Source organism: Patagioenas fasciata, chromosome 3 (genome assembly GCF_037038585.1).
Source record: "Patagioenas fasciata isolate bPatFas1 chromosome 3, bPatFas1.hap1, whole genome shotgun sequence".
NCBI classification, from domain to species: domain Eukaryota; kingdom Metazoa; phylum Chordata; class Aves; order Columbiformes; family Columbidae; genus Patagioenas; species Patagioenas fasciata.
In genome coordinates, this window is record NC_092522.1 from 73,892,893 (window position 1) to 73,913,832 (window position 20,940).

The following is a 20,940-nucleotide window of genomic DNA, read 5'->3' on the forward strand; positions in this document are numbered from 1 at the left end:
AATTATGCTTAGCTTGAATTTCATTTATAGTACATAAAGGTCAGTTGTTTACCAGTATTTCCCTAAGAAACATTTTCGATGTTTTCCTTCTTTTTAATTGCTTATTCAAAAGGTACTGCCTACACCCTGACATTATGCTGAATTAATAAGTGACCTGATTTTAATCAATTTTCCTGTTAATTACAGAAGTTTTCAGATCTCACTAAACTAAAAGAAAACATATTTCCTATTTTGCCGTGGGAGGATAATAAAACTGATAGGAGTATGTGGTGCAGATCACGTTCTTTGATGCTGACGTGTTTGTCTGTGTTTTTCTTCAGTCGCAGCTCTGAATTGGGCTACTTTAGAAGGCAGGATACAAAAATGTATAAACTATTGATATACCCTCCTCCAGAAACTCCTTTCTATTATAAAAGCGCTGTGTTGTTGTAGAGACTGAAGATTATTATTTAACACTAAAAGATATCACACTGCTTCTAAGTCTGTTGATGACACGCAATGTTGAAATGTATTTCCTCATATCACTTGTTTGTTAAATTGCATTGACTTTATTATACTAGTGAATAATAGACAAACACTCTCTTGCTAACAGTAAATATCAAGTCTCTGATCTCACAAATTCAGCAAGAATGTAGTGTTAGTCATTGGAAAGGAGACCAGACAAGCTTTACAAGAAAGGTCTGAAACACAGAGGGTAAACTGCTGATCTGCAGCAGTATCAAAAAAGAAAAAAGCTGGTCAGCAAATTTCCTATGGGAAGAGCTGAGCTGAATCTCCCTTTTTAAACATTCATTGTTTTTTTTACCCCCCAGTTATAAGCCCTTTTTTCACATTAGGGGTTTCTCATTAGTGCTGCCCTCCAGCAAATCATGCAGAGAATCAGCTGCACCCCCTACTAAGCCCATCTCCAGAGCAGAGGGATCAGTAAAATCCATGTCATACCCATCCAACGTTGTACCTGTGATGGCTACTGAATTTCAGCATGCAAACTGCTAAGTTTACAAAAACAACAAAGGCTATACCCAGCAAGAAACACACCTTCTGACATTTGCTTTGTTTTTTTCAAGGGAAGAAAGGGTCTGCTGCCCATTTGAGCACTCTTTCTATTCGAGTTTCACACTACTTTCACAACAGCACACACACTTGATTCAGCTGTACCAAAGCAGCCGTGATATGAACCCTCACGGAGCTGGTTGCCGGCTGCCAGGGGAACTGCGTCATGATCACGCTGCCCTGCGACCGAAAGCTTCTACAGGGAAGGTGTGGATGCTGCCAGCATTTCTGACAGCGTTATTTCAAGCAATTAAAATAAAAAAGCAGCATTAATTTTACCTTTCGTGTTTCTCATCACAATTTAATCACTTCCTTGCACAGTTTTATATAATCAGGGAATTATTGTAAAAGCTATTAATTTTTTCACGGTCCAAAATGTAGGGTACTCCAGGTAGGGAGACTGGTAAAAGAATCAGTTAGTGATGTCATTTGTTTAAAAAAAAAGTTTCATTTCCATGACATGGAAGAAACAAAAGCCAGAAGAATGCTCCCAGTCTGAATCCTCTTTCAAACAGTATTATGCCTACAAGATCTCTTATTTTTGTCTTGGAGCCACATGGCTCTTCTATAAATGTACGCATCAATTCCTTTAATCTGTTCTCAGGATTTTCTCTTTTTCCCTGAGGACACAGAAGCTCCCTCAAAACCTTCACTACTGGAAGACCTTGACTTCCACCTGACTTGAACGCATCAACACCCAAGATGAATAATATCCCAGCTTCAGCTTTCTGTGTACATAGAAGGAACTCAGTGAATTCTTGAAGTTACGTTAAATGGAAGGTGGTGATCATATCCATCCCACAGTTCCTCTGCTCTCAACTCTCTATCCATGAACACAGTCTGCTACCAATACATCTCGACTCTTAAAAAGAAAACAAAAAAATCAACCTTACAATGTACCACTTCATCCTCTCCTCTTGTTACATGCACTCCAGCTGTGCCTGTACATGATCTGCTCAAACACCAGGAAGAGTTACCAACAAACTGATCACTGAAATGGCCTTTAATTGCCTTCCTCTTCTGATTTTACATAGCACTGTCAGAAAAAGATCATTCTAAGACAGCAGACAGCTCTGCCAGCAGTCACATGTTTCTGCAGAAAAAAAACCCCACCCTATTTTCTGCTTTGCTTCTCTCTAAGTGAGATGACTGGATATGAGCTTCGAAGACCATTTTCTCAGTGTTACTTATTAGAAGCTCCTCTATGTCACCAGCTGCTGTAAACTATGCAGGGGATTAGATCATGGTCTCGGAAAACCAACCTCAGGATGTACCTCTTTGTTTCCTGCAGAAAAACCTCTGTTTTTGCATTTCACCTGTAAGAATATGCAAAATGGGCACATAATGCGAAAAGTAAGGGGTACAGCTCCACAGACCTCAATAAGATTTTGCATATTTATGTTAGTAAAAAATGTAGCTCGGGGTAATTTTGCCATTAGAGGCGAGAGCTCTGGAGACTGAGAGCTTAGCTGACTTCAAATTCACGTAGAGAGACTAAGGACTCTGTAGAGGCTGCTCTGCGAACCACAGATATGTAACACAGCTAAAAGTCAGAACAGCAACTTGAAGTGCAATAATAAATCAGATGCAAGATACAGCCCACAGACTCTCACAGTATAAATGTATGGTGTGCAGCACTTCTCCACAATGCTGATCTGTAAACCTTATGAACATTGCAGTATTGCCTCTCTGCACTGAAGCATAACAGGAAAGTATGGTCAGTATTCCATGCATAGGATGTGGGGAGGAAGGGAAGGAGTGGAATTTATCTCTGTTTTTGAGATATTCCAAGCGAGTGGGCACTGGACAAGGTAGATCAACAACTTCAATACTGTACATCCCCTCCTCCTCACCTTCTAGATTTGCTTCAAAACGATCTCAAACCTTCTACCTCAACATACATTGAGTCCATAGGGACCAAATACAAAGTAAAGTCTATTGCCATCCAGCACTCCTATAGTAAGCACTTACTGCTGACTCCTTTCCTTTTCTGGTGGCAGTTGTTGAGGTATGAAAACTGCCAGAGGTAATTGGAAGTATGATGTACTGCTGAGCCTCATAGTGATCTGAGAGTAGCTGAGAACATCAGCATTGTAGTTTTATTGTCTGTCTCCCAGTGTCTATAAATCCCAGCTTTTACTACCTTTGTTTCCATCATGCCAATCAAAGGCTTGATTGCCCAAGGAATAAATTACCAGATAAATCACTATTTGGAAACATAGCTCTCTCTTTGACAGCATCTTATTTCTTGTCACATCGCATGCATATTCTCCAGTGCCACTATGCAAGGCACTGCAGAAATAGCCCAGATTTTATGTGGTGTCATAACACAGAAAAAGGATAGTTTTACCTCTAGACAGCGCAACACAACAGGGTAACATGCAGATGGACAGAATGGTCTGTTGGAGAAAGGTGAGCTAATGAACATGGGGACAAGGTGGGGGGAAGGGAGAGGTCAGCCTGCCTCATACTGCAGATTGGTGTGATGAGAAAGTGCTTCCCTGGCAGGAAAGGTTGCAAGCACTGGCATCGTAACAGGCTTAGTGGAAGATGTTATGGACTTGGTAGAATATATGTGTGCACTGAACTGTAAATGCAGTTGTGGCAGGATGCAACACCCCCCCCCCCCCCCGCCGCCACCTCCTTCCTTCAGTATGGAAGGAGTGGGCACATCTCCCTCTCTCTCTGCTACTTGAGCCTAACAGCATTTTCATGGCTGTGGGAAGCTAAGATGGGGTTAACTCAAGCCTCTTCTGCGGTCTACTATTTTAACAGCTATGACTTTATGTAAAAGGTGGCGCTACCCTTGCAGTTTGGTAAGCACTCCAGGCTTTCTGTAAGCACTTGAGGCATACTAAGATCATACCTAACAAATTTAGTTCTTCAGGGTACTTTGATATAGGAATACTTAGCTTTTGAATTTTAAAATGGAGGCAGGTGTTTAGGCATCTGTCTCCATCAATACAGAAGCACTCTGGGCATGCAAGTTCTTTCAGAACTTAAAGCTACCGAAGAAGCAGCAACCTGAGAGGTTAAAACACACGTTTTCATGTCCCAGGATTATGCTCTGAGCGGCAGTTAAGTACACATAGACCAGGGGATGTTAGATGTCTATGCCATTTTAGGTATGTAGACAGCAAGGCGTGAGTTTCTTGGATTGTTCTGTTAAATGTAGTTTACCCTGGATTGCACTGCATGTACCTAAAGGGTACCTTGGATTTCAGCCTTAGCAATTGGTTTATACCTCAATGTCTGAAACATAAACAGTGCATTGGTTTTCAATCTATTTTTTTTTTTTTAATGTCAACTACTTTATAAGGGAGGTCTTTTATTTTTAGTTGTTTATCATTATTGGTTGTGTTTTTGTTTTTCATCTTGTGATGGAACTGAGTGCCACATTCTCGGACAGCAACTACAGAGTACATGAGGATTTGAAATACTCAGCAGCACATCCAAAAGTAAAGGTTAGGTACCATATTCATCTCTGATTTATGCCTCTGTGTGTCCTCGTTCACTGTAGTTGTGAAGGCATCCAGTGAATGACATATAGGAAGGTTTATAAGAAAATTCTGTTTTCCCAGACCAAAACCAAAATGGATTCTTAAAGAAAAGTATAGGAAAGACTTGGGTGTGAAACAGTGGTGAAAAGTAAGGCACCATTGTCAGTCTTTTCCTGGAACCATGATGAGATAATGTCAATTACAAGAAAACAAACAAAAACCCCCAAAACCAGCAAAAAACAAATAATAATAATAATAAAAAAGAGCATAAACTAGAAACTTTGACAGTCTTAAGAGTTTAAAGCTCCTTGGGAAATAAAGCTGTTGGCTGCTTAGAGTTTTTTTGTAGAAGCAGAAGTGCAAATCAATTGCAATAAAGGTATATTTTTAGATTTAAACTTTGGCTTTTTGCTGGGAGCAGCTTAATGTTTCTGTCTAAAAGCACCACAAGCCCAGTACGCTTGCATGTTAGTTCTGCGTGACGGAGTAGAGACACCACGGTTAAAAAAAGTATATACTGTAAAACTGATTTCCTACTGAAATGGTCCATGTACCACCACTATAAAAATACTGCAAGATTTTTCATTTACTGAAGTGATAATTTCAAAACCTCTTCTATTCTTCACATCAAAAAAGCCTTAGTGTAAAGCCTCTTGAGAATAAATTTCCCCAGAATTGACTCAAGGGGCTCAATTCTCAGCCAGTGTGGACATCAGCACAACTCCCACAGCCTTCAGTCAAAGCTGTGTGGATTTTTGGTAGGTAGCAATGGTTTCTCAGGTCTCTATTCTGAAAGGATTTGAACACTTCTTGCTACACGCCAGTGAGGATTTATAGGCTCACAGGTAGTGCTCTTGCAGGATCACGCCTTTCGGATAATGCTCCCGAAAGACTGGACCTGTTTGCTTCTTCACAAATCAGATTCTAGGAAAAGCTTGCTTTTTTCATCTTACTATTTCCATTTCTTCAATCTTCATTTCATACCATTACACACTTTGATCAACACTGTTTCAGGCTGAATAATCCTCTGAGCTGCTTCTGCTTCGTCTTTAAATGAAAAAGGGTGTTTGGCTACATTTCATAAAATGTGTCATTTGATTCAACATCTTAATGCATTACCTCATCCTCATCCCATTCTCACTGTACCTTTGGGCTTGTCTACACTTAGAATCTCATTCCACTAAAGGCATGAATTTAAAATGCAGCAGGTATTCCCAGTCATTCCACGTGCATCTGAGAAATACAGGACAATTACTGGAAAAGGAGACAACTGCATTAATTCCACTCCTGGAAAAAAGCTTGACAGCATTTGAGCTTCTACCTCTTCCTTCTTTCAAGCTGCATGGAAAAGAGACCTGAACTATGTTGTAATATTGATGTGGAAGAGGTCTAAAATAGACATGACATGGTCTGTGCTCTATGACAGTTCTCCTGTTACACCCTTCCTCTCTCTCTCAGTCTAAAAAGGCTCTTTTCAGCTAACAAATTCCCTGTTGAGACACCAGCAATGCCCTTGAACAATCCTGCCTGCTTCCTCCTCATGCTGTAGTTTTTGATCTTCTATACCAGGGGTGCCAAACTCATTTTCACCAGGGGCCACAGGAGCCTCGTGGTTGCTTTCGAAGGGACGAATGTAATTTTAGGACCATATAAATGCAGGAGTAGTTACATTTATATGGTCCTAAAATTACATTTGGCCCTTTGAAAGCAATCACAAGGCTGATGTGGCCCCTGGTGAAAACGAGTTTGACACTCCTGTCCTACACTAAAGGCCGTGCTCATTGCAGAAGATTGGGAGGTTTTGCACCTTCTGGAACTGTTGTGTCCTGGGTCCAGCCAGATGAACCTCTGAAACGTGCTTGTTGGTGGCTGTGGAAGATGGGATTTAATGACCTGGATTGTCTTGTTCAGTTTGCTATTCCTGCTTGCTATGGAACACACAAAAGGAACAGTTCAGTTTTTGCTTTTGTCTTCAACATTTTTAGTAGCTATAAAATCAGACAGTATGGATTTATGCTTAACACTGTACTCAGTAATCTGATTTGGAAAAAGTGTTAAAAGGAATATTACATTGCCTGGGCACGTTTCAAAGCATTCTCAAACCAACATTCTGATGGCTGAGGCATTTGTGAACATTTAACATAAACTTCACATTCAGATTCCTTGAATTCATGGTTTTCTTCTATTTTTGCTTCGTATTCACCTAAACAAGCTCAGTGTTTTTCAATATCACTCTTCAACTATGGATGAAGTATATTCCTAATTAGATTTGATTCTGCAGAACATTATCTGGTGGTCCTCTATTTCACTGTCTCTGAAGCAAACTTCAGGTAAATAAAGTGTAAAATACACTGAACACTACCTAGTGTTGCCCAGTTATTTAGAGATAATGTAAAAAGGGAGTAGGTTTGTTTTAGAACAACTAGCAAGGAAGTATGCAATGATTTCCCAAGACAGATAAATCCCAGTCTCTTAAAAATGTTTCTATTATTAACTTTTCAACTTCAATGGGAAAAGTCCTGATTCTTTTGTGTTTGCATTTAAAATATACAGGTTGGATCTTTGGAGAAATCACTATCCTAACTTCTGTTCACTGCACATATGATTATTTTAAGGCAGAGTACACTATTCAATAGCTGTAGCTAAGTTGTCATAAAACATAACACATCTAACTACTTGCACTGAAGTAAGACTTCATTGTAACTACATTCATTCTACTTAATAACAACTTCTGCACTCAGATCTATTTATGGAATCCTAAAAATCCTGTATTGGGTTTACATGGCAAGATTTTGGCAGGGGGCCGCTACAGGGTGGCTTCTGTGAGAAGCTGCTAGAAGCTTCTCCCATGTCCAATAAGGCCAGTACCAGCCAGCTCCAAGGTGGACCCACTGCTGGCCAAGGCTGAGCCCATCACTGACAGTGGTAGTGCCTCTGGGATAACACAGATAAGAAGGTGAAAAAACCCTGCACAACAGCAGCTGAAGAGAGTTGAGTGAGAATATGCAAGAGAAACAGCTCTTCAGATGCCAAGTTCATTGAAGAAGGACGGGCAGGAGGTGCTCCAGGTGCCAGAGCAGAGATTCCCTGCAGCCCATGGTGCAGCCCATGGTGAGGTCCACGGTGGAGCAGAGATCCACCTGCAGCCCATGGAGGACCCCACACCAGAGCAGGTGGATGCCTGAAGGAGGCTGTGACCCTATGGGAAGCCCAAGCTGGAGTACATTATTAGCAGGACCTGTGGCCCCATGGATAGAGGAGCCCAGGTTGGAGCAGGTTTGCTGGAGGGACTTGTGGCCCATGGTGGACCCACACTGGAGTAGTCTGTTCCTGAAGGACTGTACACTGTGGAAGGGACTCACGCTGGAGCAGTTAATGAAGAACTGTAGCCCGTGGGAAGGACTCATGCTGGAGAAACTCATGGAGAGCTCTCTCCCATGGGAGTGACCCCAGCTGGAGCAGGGGAAGAGTGTGAGGAGTGCTCCCCTGAGGAGGAAGAAGCAGCAGAGACAACGTGTGACAAAATGACCACAACACCCATTCCCCATCCCCCCGCACTGCTGGTGGCAGGAGGTAGAGAAACTGAGAGTGAAGTTGAGCCGAGGAAAAAGGGAAGGGTGGGAGGAAGATGTTTTTAAGATTTGGTTTAATTTCTCATTATCTTACTCTGATTTGATTGGTAACAAATTAAACCAATTTCCCCAAGTCAAGTCTGTTTTGCCCATGATGGTAGCTGGTGAGTGGTCTCTCCCTGTCCTTATCTAGACCCATGAGGCTTTTGTTATATTTTGTCTCCGCTGTCCAGCTGAGGAGGGGAGTGATCCAGTGGCTTTGGCAGGCCCCTGGTGTCCAGCCAGGGTAAACCCACCAGACAACTTTTGCACTGAAATCTAATTGCTCCTTTATTTTCACACAATATAAAGTAAGAAAAACATTTCAGTCCATCGGAATATGTTTTCATAAAAGGGCCAAATTAAGTAGATAATGCCAAAAATTGGATTATGAATGGTTTAGCACAGGAAAATAAAATGACATAAGTAATAAATAATAATAAAATGAAAGTCAGAATGCTATTGTACAGTTTGGAAAATATTGATTAATAAAAATAGTCCAATAAGAAAAAATGTGTCTTATGATAGTCCAATAAGAAAAAATGTGTCTTATGATACAGTATTAAAAAGTACACAGAAGACAAAGGCAGCAACTAGTTATTAGTGCAGTGAAGCCAATGGACACTGCATCACTGACCCCAATGGGCCTATTACCTTACCTCAAAACGGAAAATCCTTTGAATCCTTACCTGTACACTAGTAAGAGTGGTGTATTGATAAGCTTTGACTACCAGGTAATTGGCTTCTATATCTATTATCCCCAGGATCATGTACTTCCACCATCTCCTTTTCAAGATTGCCAGCAAGTTTTCTTCTCCTGTGATAATAAAACAGAAGAATTATGTAAAAGAGTTAGGTTTACATGCACACAACACCTACCTGTCAGGAGAAATTATCTAGATCTTTTGCATTTACAATATGCAGTTGAAAAGCACCTTACATAAAGAGGTATTGCAAGGAGGTGAAAACCAACATACCCTGTTGGTCTCACAGATATTAAACCAGCCAGCTTGGAGAAGTAATAAGTGAGGGTCAGCTTGTCACTTCATTTGAAATGTAAACAATGCTGGAATAAACAAGTGTAGCTTGGACAGACTGTAAATGTGTTCTTACTTTTATATATACACATATAGAGAGAGACATATAAAATGCTAAAGAATGAGCAGTTTATTACATACATTTATACTTTCCATACATACTGATAAATGTTGTATCATACATGATACAAGAGGGTTTTGCCAGAGTGGGAGATTACCAGTATTTGCGAGTATGACGGAATATTGGAGCAGGAGTGTGACAGCATCACCTTCGGGCAGATTACAGACCTTGTTCTGAGAATGGTTATTACAAACCTAGAGGTTCAAAATATCAGACTTGTTTAGAGAAAAGCTGTACTGAGACAAACAGATACTGCGTGACAGGTTGCTCTGCTCCCAGGATTGATTTCTGAAGCAGGAGGCTCGCTGCCTTCTGAGGGAGCCCTGTCAATCACCCAGTACTTAATTTCCACCATGTGAAGACTGACAGTACAATACCGCCTGCAGATCAAACCCACAACTTTCAAAAGGTCAAAGAATTCCTCACGCTAGGCTAGGGATTATTATTGTTCTCCGTTCAAAAGAAACCAGCTCATTAGTGAGGGTGGGCAGACCTGTTACTTATTTGCATTACAGTAAACTCCACACGTGATGGGACCCCACTGTGAAAGGGGGCAGCAAACCAACTGAGACTGAAGACAGCACAACTGGAGGTCTTTAAGAGTCTGTAGCAAGAACAGGGATCTAAGTAGGGTTGACCTGTACTGCCAAAGTACTATGAATTGAATTTGAATTGTCTTCAAAGTTTTTTTTTAAAAGAATACCCCACGTTCATGTTCCTGCAGCCTTTCTAAGTGCCTGTGATCGTCAAAATGAGTGTTGGAAAATACAGAAGAAAAGGAACACTATCGTCAGTTGTCACCAAAACTTGCTCAGGCTTCCTAATTCTCCCTCATTGTTTTCCATTATCACAAGTGTGCTCGCTCTCTGGTTCAAACAGACACAGTGATACATGTGATGCCATACCATCAAAAATTGCAGGCTGTCTATAGCACAGGACTATCTCATCTCTTATAAGGTGCAATCACAGAAAAATGGATAATTACTTCAGAAGTCGATTCAGAAATCTTAGACATTAAATATTTGCCCCACTGAGTCACTTGAATGCATATTTACTTGAACAAAGCACCCAAATCTTTTAATATTTGTTGATTAACAGATGAACACATACAATTCCAGTGGGATATTATTAGGCAAGAACCTAATTCTTCGTTACAGTGACATCGACACTGACTACAAAGCTTTCCTTTCCTTTCCTTTCCTTTCCTTTCCTTTCCTTTCCTTTCCTTTCCTTTCCTTTCCTTTCCTTTCCTTTCCTCTCCTCTCCTCTCCTCTCCTCTCCTCTCCTCTCCTCTCCTCTCCTCTCCTCTCCTCTCCTCTCCTCTCCTCTCCTCTCCTCTCCTCTCCTCTCCTCTCCTCTCCTCTCCTCTCCTCTCCTCTCCTCTCCTCTCCCCTCCCCTCCCCTCCCCTCCCCTCCCCTCCCCTCCCCTCCCCTCCCCTCCCCTCCCCTCCCCTCCCCTCCCCTCCCCTCCCCTCCCCTCCCCTCCCCTCCCCTCCCCTCCCCTCCCCTCCCCTCCCCTCCCCTCCCCTCCCCTCCCCTCTCCCCTCCCCTCCCCTCCCCTCCCCTCCCCTCCCCTCCCCTCCCCTCCCCTCCCCTCCCCTCCCCTCCCCTCCCCTCCCCTCCCCTCCCCTCCCCTCCGTATTTCTATTTCATTTCTATTTCCATTTCCATTCCTTTTCCTTTCTTTCAGTAAGCAGCAGAAGAATAGCAGGAACAAGAAGGTGAGTAGGCTAGTTATTCGAGAAACTAAATATGGAGTGAGTACATTCAACCATACCATGCTTTCCTTTTGCCACCGACTCAGAGGAGAACTCACAAAAAGCAAAATCCCACCCTTCAGACGTGAATTATGACTACATTTACGTATCTGTTATGATGATTTAGCATACAGAAAGAGCAATATTTTAGATCTTGTTTTTTAATACATTTAGGGAGGTATTTTTGAAAAAGCATTTGAGATTAGATGTCATAATTCCTACTAAAACAAAGGTAAAATACGTAGATAGATTCCTTCCAGGTACTGAAGCTTGATCTCTAGTTTCTATGTTGCCCAAATAATACCTTTAAAACATCAAATGGAAAACATCAATGCAATGGAATAGCATGGTTAACATTTCAGAGTGATTTTTCATTTTAATTGTAAAGAGAAATCTTAAAAATCAAAGACATGAATTGCAGTCTCTATTCCAGCAGTGAAAACCCCGCCTGGATCTGTTTTCATTACAGAAGGACCTTGGTGGTACTGACAGAGCAGAAAGAAGCAGCAGGCTCAAGAACTGCACTGGAATTGGATTGCCTGAACGAGGATTATGGACACAGTTTGAGGACTCTTCTGGTGCCTTTGGTTTGCTGGTGCTTGCTTTCGCCAGCTTCAGTTTCCAACCACAGACCACTGCACTGCTCAGGTGCAGCCAAATAAGTTAGTTTTAAAAACTAATGTATGGCCATGGCTTCTGGCTAATGGGTAAAGTCAGAGTTTCCAGAAATGGAAATTAAATCTTCAACAGTTTTAACTGACATACACAGTTCTCTCTTTTGCTTTCTCAATCTTTTCTTTGCTACTGACAGAAATAAGAAAATTATTTGGCACGTGGTATTTTATCTTTGATTTGCAGCACCGAGATGTTCTAAACATCAAAATATTAGGTTCAGCTGAGAAGGCAGGGCAGAGCAAAAAGCAACACCAAAATGAATTTATGCAGGTCCTGTGCAGCTCTGATGAACATTGGTTTAGCTTCACAGTAGGTGTCTTTGCATTGGTCAGTGGAAAGCAGAGAGATGTAGAGGCTTTCAGCATGACTGAAATAAAACAAAGAATTTGCTCCTGGAAAAAAGTCTTGTGCAGCAGTTTCACCTTTCTGTGACACATACTTAGTCTTCATTTCCACTCACTACACCTCCTGTTACTCGATACGTAAGAAAGGTCTGGCTTTTGACCAGGCCTCTCTGCCCACATTATTATTATTGTTTATCATTAACATATCAGTTCTGCAGATATACAAGTATCACCAGAGCTCATGGACCCCATTTGAGGGATATGTGAGCAAAAAGCAATGCATGTTTAACACTGTTAATCCGGGGATCGTTCTTTCTTTACCGCTCTCCATTTCTTTGGCATTGTCATCACAATTCATAGAAGAGAACGAATTGCTCCTGAAGCGGGAGATTTTCTGGGGGGAAGGGCAAGAGAAAGATGATGATCATCTGCAGTGAGAGTTAGTATAATGCTATGAAGAAACCAAGGAAGAGACTGGTGGAGTCCCAGTTTTGAGATGGGGCTGAAATAAAGCCACCACATTCAAATGTCATGGAAGAATGACCCAGTAGAAAGCAACAGTGGAAGACCGCCTGGAGAAGGCATGGGCTGCCAGCAAGAGAGGACCTCTGGTCAGCAGTCACAGATAGCATCCTCAGTGAATTCAGACAGCAAGGAGAGGGGACATGGGAGTTAGGGAGATAAGTGGGAAGCCTGGACTTAACTTGGGAAGACTAAAATGAGAAGCAGAAGTAATCAAGAGCTTCATTCAAAAGTCTACATCCTGAATAAAAATAAAAATCACCTTTGCACAAAAACAAAGTGGAGGAAAAAAAATGCGGGTGTCAGTCTCTTTTCTCAAGTAACAAGTGATGGGATATTTTCATTCAAGAAACAAAAATATCAGGGACAGGCCTTAGATGGGTGGTTTATAGAAGAAAAATATCTTCTAATTTCTCTGTATTAGTGAATAACTATTGATAGGATAAGAGGAAATAGCCTCAAATTGTGCCAGGGGAGGTTTAGATGGGATATTAGGAAAAATTTCTTCACTGAAAGGGTAGTGAAGGACTGGAACAGGCTACCCAGGGAAGTGGTTGTGCCACTGTCTCTGGAGGTGTAGACATGGCGCTTAGGGACACGGTTTATTGGTGGACTTGGAAGTGTAATGTTTATGGTTGAACTCAATGATCTTAAAAGTCTTACAACCTAAATGAGTCTTTGATTTAATTAAAACAACAAAAAAGGTTATTTGGGCTTTTGATCATCATTTTTGTCATCATTTCCTTGATGACAACTCAAAGCAAATTATTCAGGTCTTTTGAGTTGCGAGCATTGTAGGCCAGAAGGACCAAATGTAGATGCCTAAACTGGAACCACCTGGCAAGGCATTTTTAAAGCATTTTTCACCTAACATATCCCAGATGAATTATGTAGGATGATATAACCACTGTTTTGAAAATAAACAACTCTCCTCCTGAATGTAAAGGGAAGAGAGATTATGTCAGATTGCGTATTTTTGTTGTTATCTCAATAGGACTGTGACTAAGGCTTCCAGCCAGTAATATAAACAAATACTAAACCAGAAAGTGTGCATTTTAGGTTAAAGGCAACATTTCCAGTGAGCCAACTGCACATACCGATGTTGGTGAACATGCACTTGAGTGCACAGAGTAACGCCGCCTTCAGACAGTGCCATCTTTCGAAAAACAAAACCAAACCCTAACTCCTGTCAGTACTCGAGCTTTCAAAAATGTAAGCCTTCATATTGAGTCTGATCCAAATATAATATCCAATTTGCTTTTAAATCTACATTAAGAATATTTTAAGATTCAGAAGTCTAACATATTGTTAACACTGAGAATTACAAACCCCCTCTCTTTACTCTTTCTAGAAAGATAGGTATATATTTTAGATTTTTTCCTAATTTTGTAGCGAGACACACACTTGACAGTTGTGCATACAGAGAAGCTCTCAGTGTCTGGGAAAAAACCCTACAGTTTTGTCTCTGCTGGCTCAAATTAAAAATCAACAAATAAGTCGCTTTGTAGAAGAGATGATTTTACATCATATAATAAGGATTTACACATGGGGGGGTTACAAAATTAAAAATAAATTAGAGAGAAAATTAAAAGATGCTTTAGCTGTGCAGCGTCTACCAAAAATGCATATATACATGTGCAAAACCCTTTTCACATTCACCCACACAGCCACAAAGGTATAGTAAGAGAAACCCAACATCCATTAAGACAGCAAATTCGGAATTATTTGTATATGTGCTTGGGACACAGGTAGAATAACAGCATTGCTAGACCAGAAGAGAAGCCTATTGCTTCTCTTTCATCTGCTGCAGACTCCCCCTTTTAATTCAGATGACAACCTGTTCTTTAGGTCAAGCTCAGAGAGGCTGTGCTCTCGTGCTTTGCAGCATAGAGCAGAGCAGAGGAGATCTCCATGCGGGCAGGAGACCCATGGCAGGGAGGCAGCAGAGAGGGAGAGCTGCCGGCCACACTTCTCCTCTGTGACCCTCACAGGAGTGTCAGAGTCAAGTGCTATGTGGTAAAGAGGCAAAAGCCTCACAGAGGATGAAGATTAGACCAGAATTTACTTATTATCACTTTATTTGAAAACAAATCTCAGTTAAAAACACAATTAGGGACTAATTGTTTCTCTTCCATTTTTCACACATTCTGTAAGTCTTGCAGATACACAACTTCACCAGTAACAACACAGCTTCTCTGTAGACTTTGTAGTCATCCAGCCCCCACAAGGCCAGGAGGAGGAGGCAGTCAAATGGGGTAATACCATGTACGGTCAACACAGATTGCCTCTGTATTACTATGCCAAGAGGCTCCCAAGCCTGAAAAATAAAACCTTGCTTGTCTCCTACTTGGCCAAGTTGCTGGTTCAGGAGATCTAAAGCCTGTGGTAGACGGCTTTGAGCTCTCCACCAAGCTCAAAAGAACTGTACCTCTTCTGTGTGGCTTTAAATCCTTGACCGAGAGTGGTTTCTTATTTCCTCATACCTTTTTGTATTACTGATGACTACTTTATGGTAACACTGTTGCCTAAAGGCAAAACACCACCACTGCCTAATTATTTATGCAATCGAGAAAATGCTCTCTTACAGAAATGCTTCTCCAGTCTGGCTTCACAGAACACTTGAATATATTCTGCTTGCCTTATGGGTGATTGCTTATAGGCTGCACTGCTTTTGTCCTATACCGTGTTTTCAGTAAGCCTTTTGAAACACTAGATAACCTCAGCTCCTTTTGCCTCCTCAGAACACCTGATCTTATCCAACCTGATCTTATCCACAGCTCCCTTCTGCTTCCTCTCCCTTGGTGGGAAAACTGGGTAATCCACAGACATGCAGCTCATGTAATGGCCCAGAGTCACTTCCACAAGTGGCTCCCGTGCCCTTCAGCTGCTGGCCACATGATCCTGTCACTTGCCCTGGGCAAAGAACTACCTAGAAACAAAGATTTTTGGGTTTTCAGATCAATTTTCAGACTCTCCCCTTGGGCAGTGTATGGGAATGTAGCGGAAGATTTGGCAAGGAGGTTAGTAAAATATAAATACACTCAAGTGACTTTCACTTGTCTGTAGAAAAAGCACATACATCACACTAATTGTTTTACTGACCTTGTGTGCTTGATGAGTAGAACCTCTGTGTCAGACAACATAGGCCTGTGAGAAACTCTAGGCACCTTATCACTATGTCTGAGATTCCTGCTTTGTTGTGAGAAAGAGCAGCAGGCTGCACCTGATTGAAGCCTTGAAATACAGGTGAGCTCAGCAGGCCCAGTGATCTTCTTAAGAGCGCTGAACTCACCAGCCTGCATCCCTGCTTGCGTTACCTCTGCATGGGAGCTTAGGTGGAACTTTGGAGATCCCCCAGTAGAGAGGTAACTAAAATAAAACTTGCTCTTTGCAATGCATTCGTGACCTCTGGCTCTTATCGTGACATGCCTGCGTATGTGTACACAGGCAGTCTGTGACCAAATTAATGTTAGCCCTGTGGGAGGTGAGAAGCAACTAACAGGGGACCTAAGCAGGGGACAACTCCTCCCTTCTCTAACACAGGCTGAATCGTACACGTGTCCTACCCATCACTGGGTCACTGAACAAACCCAGCAGCCGCCACCATCACCCCCCTTGCTGTAGACATGCAGCGTACGACTAGTTTGCAGGTCTTCCTGCTGTGTGTGTTGAAGTAACCTGCAACCGGTGGTGCTGCTGAGGTGGGATACACTCATAGGATGCGAGCTGCCGTACGCACCTCGACAGGGGTGAGCTACACTATGACAATGAGTTTCCACCTTCTCACGATATAAATCTTATTTACCAGTCACAATCAATAGGATTCTTCAGTTTTGAAGGGTTTCTATTTATTTTCCTTGTCTGCTCCAACTCCTTGGTGTTTGAACATCCACCCATAACCCATAATGTTTCTACCACACTAACATTTATGTGGCTGGCACTTTGGTTAGAGGTACCTTATATAACCTTTGATCTCCAGATTATCATAGGAGTAACACAGACTGAGGGCAAGGTTTGTGCCCTTTCTGTCTGCTACTTCTGTCACTTTGAGCCTCCTCTTTTCTATAATATACTTAGCCTAATAACATCACATAGCATAGCTTTCCAATTACTATATTACAAGCTCATCTCAAGTATTTAGACTTGTTATTTCCTTTTAGAGATTTTGCAAAACAGTCTGGTTTGATCCTGGATACAAATCATAATAGTTGAAGTCAGATCTAGGAATATGAACATGCATTTTCAAAGAACATGAAAGAATTAATTTCTGGTGCCTTGATTTTGATCCAGCCTAAAATCTGTGGTTACATCTGCTAATCTCCAGATGCCTTTTGATTTCCTGAGATTACTGGTCATACAATTTACTTTTAAGAGTAAATTACAACTAAAACTACAACTATAAAGTAGTTGGTGATTTTGCGGATGCCTCAGTGTCTTCCTATGTGCCTGCCCACCAGGTTACATACAGTGTTTCCCTCGGTGGCAGACACGATGCTGTGTGTTACTGCCATGGGTTCCTGCAAGAAACAGACCATGTCAAGAATTGTGTAAGACCTGAAGAAAGCTCTGAATGGTGTACTGTTTCAAAAAAAATAGACCTCTAAACTTTCAGTCCTTTAAGATGTCAAGATAAAAAACACTGTGATGTTTCCAGAACACATTTTTTTTTTCATTTAACTTGTTTTATCTCCCAGCCTACATTTAGGTAAGCACCTTTACTGAAATGGCAAACTGTGCCCCAGGAAAAGCACTTGCACCTCTGTATTGCAGAGGGATATGAGTACACAGAGAAGCTGGAGCTTTCCCTCAGGCCTGACATTTGATTATGTCCTTATGTCTTCGTGCGTGAAATTTTCAGAATTGATTTCTGATCTACAGTACCCTCAGATTTAAGTTACCTCTGAGCCAACACTGTGGTCTGCCAGCAGTTGGGGTGGCTCACCCTCACACAGAACTTCAAAACAGGCAGTTGAACTAGGTTGTGGGTCCCTTCCAGCTGAAATATTCTAGTCTAGCCTAAAACAATACTATTCTTTTACTTGGTAAGCTCTGCAGTCATGCTCTTTTTTCATTCTTTATCCTATTTTATCTAGTATGAAGCTACTTATAGCACTGAAAAGAAAGGCTTTCAGAAGAAAAAAAAAATATCTAATTTTCAAATTTACCAGAGTGTTAGTGAAATAAAAGAAATCTCTATATATCTCTGTATGTATATAATCTATAAATCTGTAATTTGCATGAATAATTTATCCTCCTGGATAATCTTGGGCATGCTAATCATATTCACAAGACTTACTTAAAGTCAAATAATCTTGAAATAATGTTCATTGTTTAAGGTAGAGGAACTAGTTATGGTACATGAGCTATTTTTTTCCCCTTTCATTAACTCACCACAAAAATTTGGTCCAGCCACCTACCCACTCTGTGACATTTTTTCCCTCCGCAGACAGACACGAATAATGAATTATCTACTTATTATTCATGATTCCTATAAAGTTTATTCCCCAAAGCATCAGATATCCCTGGGATAGCAAGGAAAAAAAAAAGACACAATGCAAATTGACATTACTATTAATGACCCATAGACCAAGCAGATCAAATTAAAGTTGAATTTCTAGTCTTGTCTTTAGAAGACAATAAGAAGAGAATAAGGAAATAAAGGAGCGTGTATCTTTCTGTGTTCCCCATCAATAACGTTTGAACATACCGATATACCAATCCAGTTTAAATCTAATCTGACACAGATAGAGTGCAAAGGCGTTAGTTCCTACAGGTTTAATGGGAACAGGAGCAGAAGAGCAAAAACCTAACATTGTTGCCACTAATTATAGGCCTGGAGGTAAACTCACTACTATTAGACACCAGACTGTGGACACTGCATCTTCTGAGGCACCAGCTCATTCAACAGGAGTCATAAATCCCCAGGAGATCGGGCAATGCCAGTTCTGGGGCTCACCCAGTAGCAGATGCTGGCATGAAATACAAGCAAGGACTGTACACAACATGTGGTAAGAGAACCTGCTTTTACAGGCTATGAAACCTAAAGACATCTATTAAGAAAAAAATCTGCCCGCTGATGACTACTAAGAGGATAGTACTAGTAAGAGAAAAAACGCTATTGGAGCATAACTGAAAATGGGTGTGTTCTCTTTTGTGGTACAACTGCTAAGGGCATATAGACACTCTAAGATTGTGACAAATCTTGTTAATCTAATAACAACTAAACTTACATTTAAAAGGGCATTTTAAAGTGGAATAAGATGGGAAACTGATGCTAAAGAAGCATTGCTGGCAGGATTAAAACTGCACCTGGAGTCAACAGTGTTAACTGAAAATATATAAAACTGTAAAACTCAGCACTATTTTACATCATTGCCCTGGGCCAAGGGGAGAGCTGAAGAGTTTGGAATATGTTAGGGCTGGAGGGCTCCAGATAAATATGGCTTTACAGATGCTCTCTGATCTCTAGAGGTACTTCAGTATTCTTCTGTGTTATAAGGCTGCAAACATACACTCGCTTCTCCAGGAGAATCTATTTGCAGTAGCGGCCATGGGAAAAGCTAACAGAGTTATTCCCCTTCTGGGACTTTCCTTACACCACTGCTGGTGAACTGGAATAAGGTTTGCTAAACTTCCAAATTAAATATTAAATATTATTCCTGGAGGAATATAGAAGCTTTGGGAATGTGTCACCATCATGGGTTATAGCAAAAAACTCACATCAAAACAACCACAGATTATTCAAGAAACATCACTAATTACACATGAAGCAGAAAATGTAGGAGCTGCCACTTGGTTAAAGCAATTGTGGGCCCGGTCCAGGGCACCTCTTGTCGCCAAGGTGACCAGCAGAGAAGCATGCAAGACACACCAACCCATTGTGGCTCCTTCGTTGTTTGCCACAGCATGAGCACCTTGTTTTATGCATGGCAAAAATTCCAAAAGGCATGAGTAAACCCCATAAAAAATAGAGGAAATGCAGGCATGAGCACATAGAAATATGTGGAACACAACAACTTTAAATAACACCCAGAGCTGGTGCATTCAATAATTTGCCTATTTCATGATACTTTCAGGAGTCATACACATTAGAAAGCTGAATGTTGCATCTATAATGAACAAAAATACTCAAACCCAACCCCTGTTTGTATCCTTTGCAGCATGACTAATGTATGCTACTAAAACCATAAACCATCACTAACCCATGCTAATTAATTGGCATAAGGCATCACACAGCTACTGCATCTACGAGACATTTATATGCAATTCTGCTAAAGAAACTGGCTATTCATTCTCACATAATCCTGAGTGAGTTACCCAGAATGATAAACCAGGCCAGTTATTTTTTTTAGATGACAAGCTGCTTGGAGCAGGTGATACTTGGTTGCATACCTGTTGTGTACTTAAAACAATGGGGTGTTAATGGGACCTTTGGAAATTCAGCAATACTAGTATCGAATAACCAGATAAACAAATACATCCACATAATATCTATCTACATAAAAGAGCAAGAAATCTGGAGACAATAGGAATGATGGAGAGCACTTTTTTCCTCCTGAGCTGGTGGAACTGGGCTAGAAAAACTTTGCAATGGAGACAGGTCAGTAGCATTTCTGACAAGAAATACACATTTTTCCCATGATCCAAACTCTGTAACAATACAACTTACAGGTTTAGGAAGTACCTCTATCACGTGTATAGTCAGAATAGTACATTTTTGTGCATTTTTTGCCAGCTTTCACAAGCACACTTGTCAGGACTAGCATGTAAGTGGAGTCATACTCAGACAGGCAGAGAGCTGTGCAAGCTGATGCTATACAGTTCAAACATTGTTTTGCCCTAGGTACAACATTAAATGTTAATTAAATGCACAGTGTGCACCAGTTTAGCTTCAGTAAACTGGTCAAAGCAGCTTTGTAGCCGGGACTGAACCCCACCTGGTCTTGTTTTTGAGTAAAATAACAACTGGCATACAAAGTGATAACCAAGATTTGCAGACAAAGGAGATGTTGCGTCCTTGACTAGTGTAATCTTAAGCTAGTCTATAAAGTCTGAAAAATACCAAATCTTGTTACTGTAAGTAACAAGTAAAAATAATGAGGAGATTGATAAGCGGTTAGATGCAGTCCTCCAAAAGTCTGGCAAAATTTACCTGTAGAGAGATGTAAAACTGAGAGACATTCAGTGATATGATAACCTGAATAATGTATCTAGTGCTACTGATGACTGGAGATTGAACACATGCTTAAGGTATTGAAAAAATAATTAACTGAAGAATGATGTGTATTACCTTTCCATGATAGAACGTGATAGCCAATAA

General features: G+C 41.0%; 1 protein-coding gene across 1 annotated transcript in view; it reads right to left on the reverse strand.

Moving 5' to 3' along the window:
* SLC35F1 (solute carrier family 35 member F1) overlaps positions 1 to 20,940 on the reverse strand; it is a 239,844-nt gene that overhangs the window by 41,255 nt on the left and 177,649 nt on the right. Inside the window, exon 3 of the mRNA XM_065834476.2 lies at positions 8,854 to 8,981. Within this exon, the coding sequence (XP_065690548.1) occupies positions 8,854 to 8,981 (128 nt within the window). The remainder of the gene's footprint in view (positions 1 to 8,853; positions 8,982 to 20,940) is intronic.